The 18,081-nt window shown below is 44.4% G+C and overlaps 1 protein-coding gene across 1 annotated transcript in view; it reads left to right on the forward strand.

The window, feature by feature from the left end:
* cps1 (carbamoyl-phosphate synthase 1, mitochondrial) overlaps positions 1-18,081 on the forward strand; it is a 289,732-nt gene that overhangs the window by 52,882 nt on the left and 218,769 nt on the right. The window contains exons 14-17 of the mRNA XM_051930296.1: positions 1,882-2,071; positions 4,637-4,794; positions 12,787-12,915; positions 16,260-16,404. Coding sequence (XP_051786256.1) covers positions 1,882-2,071; positions 4,637-4,794; positions 12,787-12,915; positions 16,260-16,404 — 622 coding nt within the window. The remainder of the gene's footprint in view (positions 1-1,881; positions 2,072-4,636; positions 4,795-12,786; positions 12,916-16,259; positions 16,405-18,081) is intronic.

Consider the following 18,081-nt stretch of genomic DNA (forward strand, 5'->3'; position numbering starts at 1 on the left):
GGATTGGTTCCTGCCTTGTGCCCTGTGTTGGCTGGGATTGGCTCCAGAAGACCCCCATGACACTGTGTTCGGATTCAGCGGGTTGGAAAATGGATGGATGGATATATATATATATATATGTACAGGCATATAATTTTTATTCCTTAGTGCATTTCATTTCTGTCTGTCTTTCAGTCTGTCCGTGTAGTGTCATTTATATCCTTCTATCTTGCCTATAGTTTCTTTCATTTCAATAAAGTATGAGAGTGGCTGCAATTTCCAATTGCACCTTATGACTGGGCTGTTTTACAATGAGAAGAATTTCTATCATGTCAGTGTTATCAACTGGGAGTCTCAAAACATGCATCTCCCAAATAGTTCCAAAAATGCCCACTAGAGGGGGGTATACTGCCATACTCTGGCTAGCTATAAAGGCAAGCACAGAAATGTTTTATAAAATAAAAGATTTATTGTCTTAGAATTCTCTATTGCACTAAAGTATCTCTACATAGCACAAAGGGCAAAAAACAGTTGCCTTAATGATAAGGTAATCCAAAGGTGACACAGTCCCAAAATAAATCCAATAAGGTCAAAACACACAGAGCACAAAGATCCAGAAGTTCATAAAAGCTTTAAGCACAGCAGAATAAACACGTGAACTCACCAACTCCAGAGCGCATTCACAATGGACCACCAGGAACTGTGGGAGACTCTTTGGATTTAGATGATGGAGGGCAGTCCCTGGGGGTGATTCGCACTTGGGGGACCACCCACAAAACACACAGAATGTAACACAAGCCAGCTTACTTACATAGACAAATTCAAACACACAGAATAATGCATATAATCAGCCAAAATAACAATAACAGATGGAAAACATGAATCTGAACCTCAACCCGTAGAGGAATCCTGGCTGAGATATGACAGTCCCAAATTTCAGTTGACTGTCTTGTGGTGTTAGCAAGTCTCACAAGCTGATTTTCTGACATCGCCATCAAATTTCCTGAAATTCATTGTGTGGCGACTGCAGTTTTAGTAATGACTTAGGAGCTTCTCATAGGCAGCCAATTGTATTGCAGGTTTTTGTCACCTGGTTTACTCAACTTGAGTGAGATGACCCTCCACCAACCCTCACCTTAATAGCGTGAGCAGGCATGTCACTGACGACTAACGTAAGGCGAAAACCATTCTCAACAGAGTGGAGCTCTTGAGGTTCACCGCTAAAGTCTATCGGTGTGTTGTAAACTTGTAGTCTGAGCACCCACTTCGTGACATGTGGTCGGACCCAACGTGCTTGTACAACTGGTGACTCTAGTGGGCAGTTTTGAGAAGTTGCTCCTCCATGATTTCTAAAATTCGCTCAAATGCAATTTTGGTAAAACATACAGGTAACCAACACAACAAGTGTCATGGAAGCTCTTCTATGCCTGCTATATCAGAATATGATTTTCTTCAATGAAGGGTGATGATGCCCAGGATCCTATCAGGAGTGAGACGTGTAATAAGCACGGATCAGCCAGAACATGCGTTTTCCGAACTCTTCGTTTTTCGTCCATTCACATTGAAATGCTGTGCTAGCTTTCGTAAAAGTATCTTGTTCCAAAAAACTAAAAATATTCATTTCCATGAGGACAAAACGCTGGGATGGGGTGGACATAAGGCAAACATGGAGAATAATGTCTGTGTTTTTTAACGTAGTAGTGTGGACGAGGCCTAAGTGAGTGTAGGAAATGGAAGAAGGGATATTTAAGGTTAATGTTTCCTAGCACTACTTACCCTTTATGATCCTTTCTTTATCTGACTTCAGTTTCTCCCAGAAGGTGTTCCATGGAATTTTTCAGTTGCATTGAAGGACCATTTTCCAGTGAAAGACGAGTAATATGTTTGCTTTTGTTCTCCAAGGAAGAAAACCTAAAAACGGTGCTGATGAATCCCAACATCGCTTCTGTGCAGACCAACGAGGTGGGGACTAAGCAAGCGGACTCGGTCTATTTCCTTCCTGTCACCCCAGAGTTTGTCACCGAGATCATTAAAGCAGAACGTCCTGATGGGATACTGCTGTCCATGGGTGGGCAGACGGCCCTAAACTGTGGTGAGTTGCATTGTAGCTTAAAAGCAGCAGTAGAAGTAACAGTAGTGAAAGAGAATGAAAAGAAATGTGAACTTCCATGACAAAGTCCTGAGATTTTTACCATGAACTTTAGATCCTTATGGTAGCCACCATATATTTTATTATACAGTGCATCCGGAAAGTATTCCCAGCGCATCACTTCTTCCACATTTTGTTATGTTACAGCCTTATTCCAAAATGGATTAAACTTATTTTTTTGCTCAGAATTCTACACACAACACCCCATAATGACAACGTGAAAAAAGTTTACTTGAGGTTTTTGCAAATTTATTAAAAATAAAAAAACTGAGAAATCCCATGTCCATAAGTATTCACAGCCTTTGCTCAATACTTTGTTGATGCACCTTTGGCAGCAATTCCAGCCTCAAGTCTTGTTGAATATGATGCCACAAGCTTGGCACACCTATCCTTGGCCAGTTTGGCCCATTCCTCTTTGCAGCACCTCTCAAGCTCCATCAGGTTGGATGGGAAGCGTCGGTGCACAGCCATTTTAAGATCTCCAGAGATGTTCAATCAGATTCAAGTCTGGGCTCTGGCTGGGCCACTCAAGGACATTCACAGAGTTGTCCTGAAGCCACTCCTTTGATATCTTGGCTGTGTGCTTAGGGTCGTTGTCCTGCTGAAAGATGAACCGTCGCCCCAGTCTGAGGTCAAGAGCGCTCTGGAGCAGGTTTTCATCCAGGATGTCTCTGTACATTGCTGCAGTCATCTTTCCCTTTATCCTGACTAGTCTCCCAGTCCCTGCTACTGAAAAACATCCCCACAGCATGATGCTGCCACCACCATACTTCACTGTAGGGATGGTATTGGCCTGGTGATGAGCGGTGCCAGGTTTCCTCCAAATGTGACGCCTGGCATTCACACCAAAGAGTTCAATCTTTGCCTCATCATACCAGAGAATTTTCTTTCTCATGGTCTGAGAGTCCTTCAGGTGCCTTTTGGCAAACTCCAGGCGGGCTGCCATGTGCCTTTAACTAAGGAATGGCTTCCGTCTGGCCACTCTGCCATACAGGACTGATTGGTGGATTGCTGCAGAGATGGTTGTCCTTCTGAAAAATTCTCGTCTCTCCAAAGAGGACCTCTGGAGCTCTGACAGAGTGACCATCGGGTTCTTGGTCACCTCCCTGACTAAGGCCCTTCTCCCCCGATCGCTCAGTTTAGATGGCCGGCCAGCTCTAGGAAGAGTCCTGGCGGTTTCAAACTTCTTCCACTTACGGATGATGGAGGCCACTGTGCTCATTGGGACCTTCAAAGCAGCAGAAATTTTTCTGTAACCTTCCTCAGATTTGTGCCTCGAGACAATCCTGTCTTGGAGGTCTACAGACAATTCCTTTGACTTCATGCTTGGTTTGTGCTCTGACATGAACTGTCAACTGTGGGACCTTCTATAGACAGGTGTGTGCCTTTCCAAATCAGGTCCAGTCAACTGAATTTACCACAGGTGGACTCCAATGAAGCTGCAGAAACATCTCAAGGATGATCAGGGGAAACAGGATGCACCTGAGCTCAATTTTGATCTTCATGGCAAAGGCTGTGAATACTTATGGACATGGGATTTCTCAATTTTGTTATTTTTAATAAATTTGCAACAACCTCAAGTAAACTTTTTTCACATTGTCATTATGGGGTGTTGTGTGTAGAATTCTGAGGAAAAAATGAATTTAATCCATTTTGGAATAAGGCTGTAACATAACAAAATGTGCAAAAAGTGATGTGCTGTAAATACTTTTTCGGATGCACTGTATTATAACATTCTCAAACCCACTTCACCCAATTTAGGGTCACAGGGACTGGAGTCTATCCCAGCTGCATTGGGTACAAGGCAGTAAATAACCCTGGATGGTGTGCCATTCTTCTGGGCTCAAACCAATTCAGTTTGGTTGATGGTTGCTGCAGACCTGAGTCTACCCTAGTAGCTCTGCGTCCAAGAAGGGGACTGACCTAGAATGACATGTTCGTTCATCATAGGGCCCACTAAAGCTCACACCCGATGATGCGGGGCCAATCAGCAGTCAACCTAAGATGCGTATCTTTAGGGATTTGTGTGGAAGACTGGAGTACCTGGAAGAAAACCCACAAAGACAAGGGGAGAACACGCAAACTCCATGACAAAGACCTGAGATTTGTACCATGAACTTTAGTTCCTTGTGGTAGCCACCATATATTTTATCATCTGCCCGGGGATTTGTTCCTGCCTCGTGTCCTGTGCTGGCTGGGATTGGCTCCAGCAGACCCCCATGACCATGTGTTAGAGTATAACTGGTTGGAAAATGGATGGATGGATATAACATTCTCAAACCCACTTCAGCAGCATTGGGTACAAGGCAGGAAACAAAGGTGACATAGTTCCACTTTATAACATGAAACAACATTCCCAAACCAATTCAGTTCAGGGTGGCTGAGGGGAAGAACGTATGGGCGGATAACCACATGTTTCACAAGGGTAAGATGCCATGAAAAAAGATCCACCGACTTGGCCTGTTCATTGTAATGAGACAGCTCCCTCTTTGATTGCCTTACATGTAGGAGTGGAACTCTTTAAAAGTGGGATTCTACAACGATATGGGGTTCAAGTCCTGGGAACGCCAATCGAGTCCATTATTGCCACGGAAGATCGACAAGTCTTTGCTAACAAGCTGAAGGAGATCGAGGAGAAGATCGCACCAAGCATTGCAGTTGAGTCGGTAAGGTTGAAGCCATTATTCCTCCGTGACCGCTGTATACTGACAAGAGTTCTCTGTTGTGAATGTTACCATTATAACCACCAGGGGGCACCACCGAGTCCCAAACCAAAGAAGCAGTAAAGCCCAACGCATTTCTGGGATAAAATCAAAGGTATTTATTTGCAGTCGCTGTTTTAAGGTCAGTTAACTCTTTTAGGGCAGATGTTGACTTTTGTCGAAACAAGGAGTTGAGGGCGGATGTCAACTAAAGTCAACACCCGGGGCAGAGGGCGACAAAAACGGTAAATGTTGATAAAACTCACCGTTATGTTATAGGTAGACCCTCTTTGCTAGGAGGACCATTAGACTCATTGACATGACGTCGGATCCCTGCATGTGCGTGAGTAGCGTAGCGTAAACAGAGTCTAGAATGGCATCGATATCGGGCGAGAGACCGAAGCCAATGCACAAAGCGAAATATTCCATGCATATTATATATTTATTTTTTGCGTATTATCGCTGAATCGGACTCTGATTTGTAGAACTCCGATTTTAATGCAAGTGATCTGCAAAGCAAAATATGCAAAATGCGTATTATTGCTGAATCGGATTCTGACTTCTTGCACTCCGATTTTTTTGAGTGATCCAGAAATCGAAAATGAAAGTGTGGTACCTGCATTAGCTGAACGTGCAGCTGACGTGCCTGCGGTAACATTCGTCTGGGAGGACTATCGATCCGTGGGAGGCAAGCAGGCTACTGGACTTCACCAAAGGACACGGTGTGCTGGTGGACACTACGGATTACCAGCCACTCGACTACTTCAAGCTGTTTTTGTTTTGTTTTTTTCCAGAAAATGCCTTTCGGCTTATAAGTGACGAGTCAAACAGTTATGTAGTAAGTATGTGAATTTACATACCATAGAGGCTCATGGGAAATTTGTCGTAAATAAGTATTTTATGTTGATTTATGCGTGAAACCTTTTCTTTGTTTTCTGGAAAAATATTCAGTCCTGGGACAAAAGGAAAAAAAAAACAATTAACCCTAAAAGAGTTAAATGAACTATAAATCAAATAATATTAATAATACTTTGCATTTATATAGCGCTTTTCTCACTACTCAAAGTGCTTAGCGATTGCAGGTTAAGGGCCTTGCTCAAGGGCCCAACAGAGCAGAGTCCCTATTGGCATTTACGTGATTCGAACCGGCAACCTTCCGATTGCCAGTGTTGCCTCCGGTGCCACACCGTGTCCTCCTGGATGCACTTCCCGGGTCGTATAGTAAGTAACGAAGTCCTCCCCTAACAGCGCCCTCTATCAGCACCCAGGGACTCAGAAAGGGTTGCATTTCTCGACTCCAACTCCCAAGCACCCCTGCAGGTGTCTCAGCTGGGCTGCCACAATAGGACTACTGCCACCTATTGTATGGGGGATGGAATTGCTGCCAACTTCCGTCTTCTGCTGGTCTAAATACTATTTCCTTCTGGTTGGGCACAAAGTTGTTTCTTTGTTTGGCTGACCAACTCGTCTGTCTTTCCGTTCTGGCCTCCTGTCTGGGTAAGAAACTATCCTCCTTTCCGGGCCAGGATGCCTTATACCCCATGCAGTTTTTAGTCAATCCAAACTGAGGTTAAAGATGAATGTTACTATTTATGATGTGGGCAGTCATATGGCAGAAGGGTCAAAGGTCTCCTCTTGGCTGACCATCTCGTCTGTCTTTCCGTTCTGGCCTCCTGTCTGGGTAAGAAACTATCCTCCTTCCTGGGCCGGGGTGCCTATTCTCCTTCTCCTTCTACACCATGCAGTTTTTAGTCCATCCAAACTGAAGTTAAAGATGGATGTTACTATTTATGATATTTATATGGCAGAAGGGTCAAAGGTCACCTCCAAACCTTCTAACGGATCTGCAATCCAGTGCCAAAGACTTAATGGGTAAATGTTTAAATGCCAGCTGGACATGTAATGTTCATGTCATAGAAAATGCGGTATGGACCTTCTGGTATCTAATTGATTTCAATTGGAAGAAAAACAGATGTTTCGAAAAATAATGATGTTAACATTTTCAGTTCTGTCTCCCCACATCTATCAAACATGCTTAATTCAGTTCAAGATCTTGGAGACCAGACGTTGTCTCTGGGTACAAGGCTGCAACCAACGCCAGATGGAGCATGGTCCATCTCATGGTACATTCACTTATATGAAGACAGTTTAAAATTGTTACTCAATTGAGCAAATATCATTGGGGATGTGAGGAGAAGACCAGAGTTCCAAGGCGAAAGGTCCACTCAGACACAGAGAGAGAGTGGCTGAGCGAGGGGACACCTTATAGAAAGCAAATGCATCTTGTGTAAGAGACTGCTGGGACACCCTGGATGTGGAAAGATCTGGGAAGGCAACTTTTTTTAGGTGCACTGCTTCCCCCAAGACTCAAGAGGGCAGCACCCCTGGTTTACAGCTGTGACCTGGATTCCCACAGAGCACCCTGGGACTTGGAGTTTGGTATCTCAGCCCTGTCAGGTGCCGTGGGTGCCACCAGGGGGTGCTGGAAATATACGGGAGCCATGGGAGACAAGGTTTTTGGCCAACCACGTGAGAGGAAGCCCAGAAGTATTTCGAGGTTGGCCAATATGAAAGGAATGGACCGACTTCACAGGGAGGAAGGTGGACAATGTTTGCTGGGAAGTGTGGAGGAGAAAAGAAAAGAAAAAGAAGGAAAAAGAAAGAATAATTGTGGGCTGTATTGCTTATTTACTTGTGGCTGGGGTGCTAGAGAGCATTGTAAAGAGCCTAACAAAAATGAACACGCTCTTGGAGCTTTTAACTTGTGTCCTCACTGTCGGTCTGTTGGGTTTGAGGAGCAACAGTGCCCTCTAGTGTTCACACTTGTTTATACAAAATGTCTGAGGAGATGGGTCATACTTAGTCAGGCTAACACAAAGACCACAAACAACTCCGACAGAGGAGCGCTGGATACCGAAGGGGATATCTCCACCACTCAGATCTGCTGATGAATGGCGATTGGTGATGTCACCTCTATATCGGGTGAGAAGGACAGCCCGGACACAAGCAGACGGACACCGGCAAGTCTAAAAACACACACGTTTTTTAAGGACAAGGTCCTCAAACACAAGTCCCCGCACACACACAGTGCTCCAGCACCAAACACCCTTCTAATCGGGCCTTTCACTGGTCCTCTTCAGGCCGCCTTTCCTCCTCACTCCTGAGTGTTGCCTTCTTCCACCCGACTCCGGCTCCCTGATCGTAGGAAGGCGGTCCCCTTGTATCCCCACCCGGACGTGATCCAGGTGCCTCCAAAGAACTTCTGGCGGAACTTCCTGGTGTGGTGGAAGTGCCGCATGAGCACCCGGAAGCACTCCAGGTGACCTTGGAATTCCTTCCCGGTGTGGCGGAAGTGCTGGTTTCCATGGCTCTAGGATCCTCCAGGCACCCCCTGGCGGTGACCACGGGCCCCAACAGGGTTGAGCTTCCAAGCTCGGTTCCCGTGGCCCCCATACTAACCAGGGTGGCTGCCCTCTCGTGGTCTGGGGAAGGTATGGTCCCTCTCCTGGTCCTTCCAGGCATCCTGGCTGGGTATGACGCCCAGCTGCCTGCCACAGTGGCATCAAATCTCAGTCCAGATGGTAGCTCCTGGACGGTGGAATGAGCTGCCCACCTCCATTCAAAAAACTCCCTCAGTGTGTTGCATTAGCACTTGAAGACTCTCATTTGGTGAATTTCTCCCTAGGTGACTGCTCTTAGGTTTTGTAGATCTTTTGTAGATCTGCTCTTACATTTTGTTTTGCGTTTCTTACTTGCGGTGCTCAATCTTGTTCCCCTTTTCCTGTCACACTTTGCTCCCAAACAGTCCCCCAGACTGACATTTATTTGATTATGTTGACCTCTTTTTGTAAGTAGCCATAAAGCCGTGACATCATTCAATCTCGGATGTGGCCTCCTACACCATTACTGCTTCACATGTCCTACTCTGATGGACGACAAGTTCCTACCGCACAGTTTTAGTGCAATTTTTTTGGAGTAATTCTGAGATGCTCGATAAATTTGGGCACCGACTTGGAAACCCCTGGATTTTCACATCCTGCAAAGCTTTGTCTTCATGCTTGGGGTTGTTGTCTTCCTAGAAGACAAATCTTGTTGGCACATTGCGGGCTTCTTGCGGACTCCATCAAGTTTTTCTCCAGCGTTCATTTTCTCCTTACAAGCCTTCCAAAGCCTGCTGCAGAGAAGCATCCCCACAGTCTGATGCTGCCTCCACCATGCTGGACGGTGGGGAATGGCGTGTTTTTGATAATACGCTGTGTAAAAAAAAAAGAACTCCGTTTTGGATTCATCAGACAAACAATGAGCTCTGTGTATCTGAGTACCACCAATTTATGTAGCCGAATGCATTTCAATTGAAAGTCTTGTTCACGCGATTCTCAGAACCGTGAGTCTAATGAGGCAGTTGATTGTGTAGGGGCCTCCGATAGCAGACTGTGGTATACAAATCACCCCCAGAGGCTTCCTGGAATGCGTCGTTGCTTCCTCGTCGGTTTCGTTCCAGTCTTCAATATGTGAAGCAGGTAATGCAAAATGGCGATGTGATTTTTATTTCTATTGACAAGCACACAAGCGAGCCAGGCTGAGAGGTGACGATTGATGTCGTACCGCTTTGGACTCACCCTGGTTTAAAGGTGTGTGGCGTCTGAGCCAGCGTGCCCCAATGGGGGGTCTGAAATTACATCGATGGCTGATTTCTGCTTTGCATACAGAAATGTTGATGGAGCTTTCAGCTCCCTGTTGCTGTTGCACACTCAATAATGTCTCCCAATGTTGGTTCAGATCTCTCATGTTTCAGCTAGGGGGTTTCTCTCTTGGCTGGGGTTCAAAGTCTTCTTTCATGTACTATTTATTAGATAGATAGATAGAACTGGAAGGCACTATATAATAGATAGATAGAACTGGAAGACACTATATAATAGATAGATTGATAGATAGAACTGGAAGGCACTATATAATAGATAGATAGATAGATAGATAGATAGATAGATAGATAGATAGATAGAACTGGAAGGCACCATATAATAGATAGATAGAACTGGAAGGCACTATATAATAGATAGATAGATAGAACTGGAAGGCACTATATAATAGATAGATAGATAGATAGATAGAACTGGAAGGCACCATATAATAGATAGATAGAACTGGAAGGCACTATATAATAGATAGATAGAACTGGAAGGCACTATATAATAGATCGATAGATAGATACAGTACTGTGCAAAAGGTTTAGGCAGGTGTGAAAGAATGCTGTAAACAAAGAATGCTTTAAAAACTGGAAGTGTTAATCATTTATTTTCATCAATGAACAAAATGCAGTGAATGAACAAAAGAGAAATCTAAATCAAATCAATATTTGGTGTGACCACCCTTTGCCTTCAAAACAGCATCAGTTCTTCTAGGTACACTTGCACACAGTTTTTGAAGGAACTCGGCTGGTAGGTTGTTCCAAACATCTTGGAGAACTAACCACAGATCTTCTGTGGATGTAGGCTTCCTCACATCCTTCTGTCTCTTCATGTAATCCCAGACACACTCGATGATGTTGAGATCAGGGCTCTGTGGGGGCCATACCATCACTTCCGGGGCTTGTTGTTCTTCTTTACGCTGAAGATAGTTCTTAATGACTTTGGCTGTATGTTTGGGGTCGTTGTCCTGCTGCAGAATAAATTTGGGGCCAAGCATACGCCTCCCTGATGGTAGTGCATGATGGATAAGTATCTGCCTGTATTTCTCAGCATTGAGAACACCATTAATCCTGACCAAATCTCCAACTCCATTTGCAGAAATGCAGCCCCAAACGTTCAAGGAACCTCCACCATGCTTCACTGTTGCCTGCAGACACTCATTATTGTACCGCTCTCCAGCCCTTCGACAAACAAACTGCCTTCTGCTACAGCCAAATATTTCAAATTTTGACTCGTCAGTCCAGAGCACCTGCTGCCATTTTTCTGCACCCCAGTTCCTATGTTTTCATGCATACTTGAGTCGCTTGGCCTTGTTTCCAAGTCGGAGGTATGGCTTTTTGGCTGCAACTCTTCCATGCAGACCACTTCTGGCCAGACTTCTCCGGACAGTAGATGGGTGTACCTGGGTCCCACTGGTCTCTGCCAGGTCTGAGCTGATGGCACTGCTGGACATCTTCCGATTTCGAAGGGTAATAAGCTTGATGTGTCTTTCATCTGCTGCACTAAGTTTCCTTGGCCGACCACTGCGTCTACGATCCTCAACGTTGCCCGTTTCTTTGTGCTTCTTCAAAAGAGCTTGAACAGCACATCTTGAAACCCCAGTCTGCTTTGAGATCTTTGTCTGGGAGAGACCTTGCTGGTGCAGTAGAACTACCTTGTGTCTTGTTGCTGTGTTCCATCTTGCCATGACATGAAACTGTCTTCCACACCCTCACCTTGGTAGCAGAGTTTGGCTGTTCCTCACCCAGTTTGAAGCTGTTTCTGTTTCAGTTAATGACTGTGTTTCAACCTCCGTGTGACATTGATGATCATCAGCACCTGTTTGGTACAATTGGTTGATCAAACACGTGACTAGAATCCTACAAAATCCCTGACTTTGTGCAAGTGGACCGATAAGAACTGATGCTGGTTTGAAGGCAAAAGGTAGGAACACCAAATATTGATTTGATTTAGATTTTTCTTTTGTTCGCTCACTTTGCATTTTGTAAATTGATAACAATAAACAATCATTATTTATATTTCTGAAAGCATTCTTTGTTTACAGCATTTTTTCACATCTGCCTAAAACTTTTGCATAGTACTGTAGATAGATGTCATACCGCTTTGGACTCACCCTGGTTTAAAGGTGTGTGGCGTCTGAGCCAGCGTGCCCCAATGGGGGGTCTGAAATTACATCGATGGCTGATTTCTGCTTTGCATACAGAAATGTTGATGGAGCTGTCAGCTCCCTGTTGCTGTTGCACACTCAATAACATCTCCCAATGTTGGTTCAGATCTCTCATGTTTCAGCTAGGGGGTTTCTCTCCTGGCTGGGGATCAAAGTCTTCTTTCATGTACTATTTATTTACGCTCTTTTTGCTTTTGTTAATTATGTGCACTATTCTTCACTTCACTCGTAAGAAAAGAAAAATGACCATTACAGAAATGAACCCGCGTTCACCTGACTTTTTCCAGCGAGCTGAGTAGCCTTCCCTCTTGTCGTTTTGGTGGTGTCTGCTTCTCTTTTGGCTTTGATGCTCTCTTCTTCTTCTCCTCCTTCACCTTTTTCCCCGTCACAGATTTACATACAGTTGGCTCCTCCCCTTACAGTTGGATTGGCCCTCCGAGTCAGGTGCTCCCTTCCCCATGATCCGTTGGGCTGGCCCTGCACATTCAGCCATTCCAACAATAACAGGTTTAGAGACCCACCAGTGACACCCACACACATCCATGACAACCGCTACACATTGATATCCAGTTCATGTTTGCCTCGGGGACAAAGTGGAGTAAAAATGTTGCCCATCATTCAGGTGGGACGTAACACCGAGGTCTGTGGTCATTAAAAGATCTTTCAAAACGAGAGTAGGTTTTTTATCCTCTAATGTCCCAGGTACCTGCGGTGGGCTGGCGCTCTGCCCGGAGTTCTTTCCTGCCTTGTGCCCTGTGTTGGCTGGGATTGGCTCCTGCAGACCCCCGTGACCCTGTGTTCGGATATAGAGGGTTGGAAGATGACTGACTGACTGTCCCGGGTACGGCCTTGTCCATTCTGGTCCCCCTAATCATCATCCTCTGTCTCTAATTGGCTGTCTCTCTCACCCAATCACCACCTTACAGATGATGTGTGTCTGGTGCAATAATGGCTGCTGTCACATCATTGAGGTGGGTGCTACACATTGGTAATGGTGGAAGTGGTTACCTCCTGTTTATGTAAAGCGCTTCAAGTAACAAGGGACGCACTTTATAAATGTAATTTATTATTATTATTATTATTTATTGTCCTTCTCCACAGGTGGAGGAGGCCCTTAGCTCAGCAAAGAAGATTGGCTATCCGGTCATGGTGCGCTCTGCCTACGCCCTCGGTGGCCTCGGGTCGGGTCTTTGTGCCGATGCAAAAAGGTTGGAGGAGACCGCCAAGAAGGTAAGTGCATCACGTGGATGTAAGGGGATCCTAGATCTTCATTTCCATTTTGTTGTAACTCCTTCCATCTCGCAAGTTTGACAAGTTAGGCGGTGTAAAACTCAGTGTGTTCAGTGACTAAGTGAGCTGATATGAAAGTTGGAGAAGTTCACCTTTTTTTATTTACAGTCATATGAAAAAGTTTGGATTCCCCTCTCAGCCTGCCTAATAATTGACTCCACTTTCAACAAAAAAGATATCAGTGGTATGTCTTTCGTTTCCTAGGAACATCCGAGTACTGCGGTGTTTTCCGAACAAAGATTTTTAGTGACGCAGTATTTAGTTGTATGAAATTAAATCAAATGTGAAAAACTGGCTGTGCACAAATGTGGGTCCCCTTGTCATTGTGCTGATTTGAATGCCTGTCACTGCTCAATGCTGATGACTTGGTGTGATGAGCTCGTCAAGCCTTCATAGACCGGTGTGTCCAATCATGAGATATAAAGGTATTTAAGGTGGTCAATTACAAGTTGTGCTTCCTTCCCTTTGACTCTCCTCTGAAGAGTGACAGCATGGGATCCTCAAAGCAACTCTCAAAAGATCTGAAAACAAAGATTGTTCATTATTATGGTTTAGGGGAAGGCTACAAAAAGCCATCTCAGAGGTTTAAACTGTCAGTTTCTGTAACTGTAAGGAATGGAATCAGGAAATGGAAGGCCCAGTTGCTGTTAAACCCAGCAGGTCTGGCAGGCCAAGAACAATACAGGAGCGGCATATGAGCAGGATTGTAAGAATGGTTACAGACAACCCACAGATCACCTCCAAAAGACCTGCAAGAACATCTCACTGCAGATGGTGTATCTGGACATCGTTCTACAATTCAGCACAATTTGCACAAAGAACATCTGTATGGCAGGGTGAGGAGAAAGAAGCCTTTTCTGCACTCACGCCACAAACAGAGTCGCTTGTTGTATGCCAATGCTCATTTAGACAAGCCAGATTCATTTTGGAACAAAGTGCTTTGGACTGATGAGACAAAAATTAAGTTATTTGGTCAGAACATGGCGGAAGAAGAACACCACATTCCAAGAAAAACACCTGCCACCTACTGTCAAATTTGGTGGAAGTCCCATCATGCTGTGGGGCTGTGTGGCTAGTTCAGGGACTGGGGCCCTCATTAAAGTTGAGGGTCGGATGAATTCAACCCAATATCAACAAATTCTTCAGGATAATGTTCAAGCATCAGTCACAAAGTTGAAGTTACACAGGGGTTGGATATTCCAACAAGACAACGACTCAAAACACAGTTCGAAATCTACAAAGGCATTCATGCAGAGGGAGAAGTACAATGTTCTGGAATGGCCGTCACAGTCCCCTGACTTGAATATCATCGAAAATCTATGGGATGATTTGAAGCAAGCTGTCCATCAAATTGAACTGAACTGGAGAGATTTTGTATGAAGAATGGTCAACAATACCTCCATCCAGAATCAGACACTCATCGCAGGCTATAGGAGGACAGCGTCTAGAGGCTGTTAGATTTGAAAAGGAGGCTCAGCTAAGTATTGATGTCATATCTCTGTTGGGGTGCCCACATTTATGCACCTGTCTAATTTTGTTATGATGCATATTGTATATTTTCTGTTAATCCAATAAACTTAATGTCACTGCTGAAATCCTACTGTGTCCATAAGGCATGTCAGATATTAAAAGGAAGTTGCTACTTTGAAAGCTCAGCCAATGAGAAACAAAAATCCAAAGAATTAAGAGGGGTTCCCAAACTTTTTCATATGATTGTACTTCATTGAATATTCAGTTATTATATTTTTCTTAATTAAAAAGTTTTGTAACAATGAATTATTTTCAAAAGTAACAGCGATAATTAAATGTACTGTGGAAGATCAGCCCGGCTACAGACAGACACTGAGACGCACTTTTATTTTGCTCCTTGTCTCTGCAGCACACAATACTCTAATCAGCCACAATTACTCAATCCTTTTTACTTTTACTTTCTTTTCCTCTTTTCTTTCTTTTTATCTCTTCTTCTGCTGCCTCTGCTCCTCTTCCGCAAGCTCTGTCCTCTTCCTCCCGACTCCGACTCCCCTAATGGAGTGAGGCGGCCCCTGTTATAATGTACCTGGATGTGCTCCTGGTGCTCCATGATGACCTTCCTGGTGTGGCAGAAGTGCTGCAGTCCATGGCTCCGGAACCATCCAGGCGCCCCCTGGAGGTGGCCATGGGCCTCCACAGGGTTGAGCCCCTAAGCTCCGTGATCCCAATGCAATCTGGTTTTGCCCTCTTTTATCCCAGGGAAGGAATTGCCCCTTTCCCGGTCCTTTGCTTCTCCAGGCGTCATGGTGGGGCAGGGACCCTGGTCGTCTGTCACAGTAGTTACATGAGCTCAGGGTGGTTCAGTAACTTTCACACACAGCAGATTCCAACTCAAGTGACGTGAAAGTGTCATCGATTGATGGGTGTTAGTGGTGGAATGACAGGACTGGCAACAGCAAAAACACCAATAATGCAGAGAGTCCAACACAAAATGTGCCTTAAGGCAATAAAGAAATTGGCCACTCAGGACCACAACAACAAAATGAGCTCTTCGGCTTCAAGTGGAAAAAGGCAACGTTTCCTGGGAGCTCCGTCCGGTGGTTCGCTTTCAGGAGAGAATGAGGCCTCCCACCGGGCAGCCAGGCTTCTTTATAGTGCATACATCAGAAGGGGCGGGGCTAAGAGCCCTCACTGGGTGGGTTTCTCGGAGCTGCAGGGAGAGAAGGAGAAGAGAAGAGTAGTGACAGCGCCCCTCTAGTGCTGGCGGGTTATCACATACCCCCAATCGGATGTCCTCCGGCCTGCTTGTCTGACAAGGCTCTGTGACTAATTTTTGCTTAACTTCCTTACACATAACATTTTTAAAAGTTACACCCAACAGAGTAGTACCCAATAATTAGCAAATGAAAAATAACTTTTAATAGACAATGACCAATACTAACAAAAATTCCCTACCAATATTACCCTACGAAAGAAGAAAAGCAACTGAAACAAGTTCTCAATTAGTTAAAACCCAGGAATTCACTCAAATGATCTCAGTAGCTAAGAACTAAGAAAAGGAACTCGTCAGATTTCAACCAGAGGTCCACCGCTCACTGGGGTTCAATTCCTTTCTTCCTGCTGTTTTTGTTCTATTTTTGGGGTTATTTATTTATGTTAATATTACTTCTGTTCAGTGTTGCCAGGTCGGCAGTTTTCTCGTGGTACTACTTTGGATCCTGACTTCTGGTTTTGTTTTTAACTGTTTTTCTCTCCTGTGTTTTGTAGAGAAATAATATTTGTCTGCTGTTGTTTGTTTCGTTAAAAATTGTTAGGCTCTGGCAATGACCAGTCAGATTCTCGTGGAGCAATCCCTTCTGGGATGGAAAGAGGTGGAGTATGAAGTTGTAAGAGACGTGGCTGACAACTGTGTTACCGTCTGCAATATGGAGAACTTTGACCCCCTGGGAATCCACACAGGTAAGCAGCAGTCAGGAAGGTGGCAGCCTGCTGGTCTTCTCTGCTTCACAGCCTGTTTATCACAAGAACTGGAAGGCACTATATGATAGATAGATAGATAGATAGATAGATAGATAGATAGATAGATAGATAGATAGATAGATAGATAGATAGATAGATAGATAGATAGATAGATAGATAGATAGATAGATAGATAGATAGAACTGGAAGGCACACTATGATAGATAGATAGAACTAATTTTAGTATAGTTGGCATGATAGATAGATAGATAGATAGATAGATAGATAGATAGATAGATAGATAGATAGATAGATAGATAGATAGATAGATAGATAGATAGATAGATAGATAGATAGATAGATAGATAGATAGAACTGGAAGGCACACTATGATAGATAGATAGAACTAATTTTAGTATAGTTGGCATGATAGATAGATAGATAGATAGATAGATAGATAGATAGATAGATAGATAGATAGATAGATAGATAGATAGATAGATAGATAGATAGATAGAACTAATTTTAGTATAGTTGGCAAGATAGATAGAACTGGAAGGCACTATATAATAGATACTGTAGATAGCTAAAACTGGAAGGCACAATATGATAGATAGATAGATAGATAGATAGATAGATAGATAGATAGATAGATAGATAGATAGATAGATAGATAGATAGATAGATAGATAGATAGAACTAATTTTAGTATAGTTGGCAAGATAGATAGAACTGGAAGGCACTATATAATAGATAGATAGATAAAACTGGAAGGCACAATATGATAGATAGATAGATAGATAGATAGATAGATAGATAGATAGATAGATAGATAGATAGATAGATAGATAGATAGATAGATAGATAGATAGATAGATAGATAGATAGATAGATAGATAGATAGATAGATAGATGCAATAAAGGTTATTTCTGTCCAGCCCCTCCAATCACATAACATTCTCAGACCTGATTAATCCACTGCAGAGTCACCCTGGGTCAGAGTTCTTCCTGGTGGCACTCAGTACAAAGCCTAAAGTGGGCCCTGGACAGGCTGCCAGTCAAATTGTTTTGGACTAATTTACACAATATGGCCAAATGTTTGTAGACATCTGACAATCACCCATCCATCCATCCATTATCCACCGCTTATCCGAGGTCGGGTCGCGGGGGCAGCAGCCTAAGCAGGGAAGCCCAGACCTCCCTCTTCCCCGGCCACCTCCTCCAGCTCCTCTGGGAGGACCCCGAGGCATTCCAGGGCCAGCTGGGAGATATAATCCCTCCAGCGTGTCCTGGGTCTGCCCTGTGGCCTTCTTCCAGTGGGGCATGCCCGGAACACCCCCCCAGGGAGGCGTCCAGGGGGCATCCTAACCAGATGCCCAAACCACCTCAACTGACTCCTCTCAATGCGGAGGAGCAGCGACTCTACTCCGAGTCTCTCCCGGATAACTGAGCTCCTCACCCTATCTCTAAGGGAAAGTCCAGCCACCCTGCGGAGAAAACTCATTTCAGCCGCTTGTATCCGCGATCTTGCTCTTTCGGTCACTATCTAAAGTTCGTGGTCATAGGTGAGGGTAGGAACATAGATGGACTGGTAAATCAACAGCCTCGCCTTTTGGCTCAGCTCTCTCTTCACCACGACGGACCATTGCAGAGCCCGCATTACTGCGGATGCCGCAC

This window comes from Erpetoichthys calabaricus, chromosome 8 (assembly GCF_900747795.2).
Source record: "Erpetoichthys calabaricus chromosome 8, fErpCal1.3, whole genome shotgun sequence".
Lineage (NCBI taxonomy): Eukaryota > Metazoa > Chordata > Cladistia > Polypteriformes > Polypteridae > Erpetoichthys > Erpetoichthys calabaricus.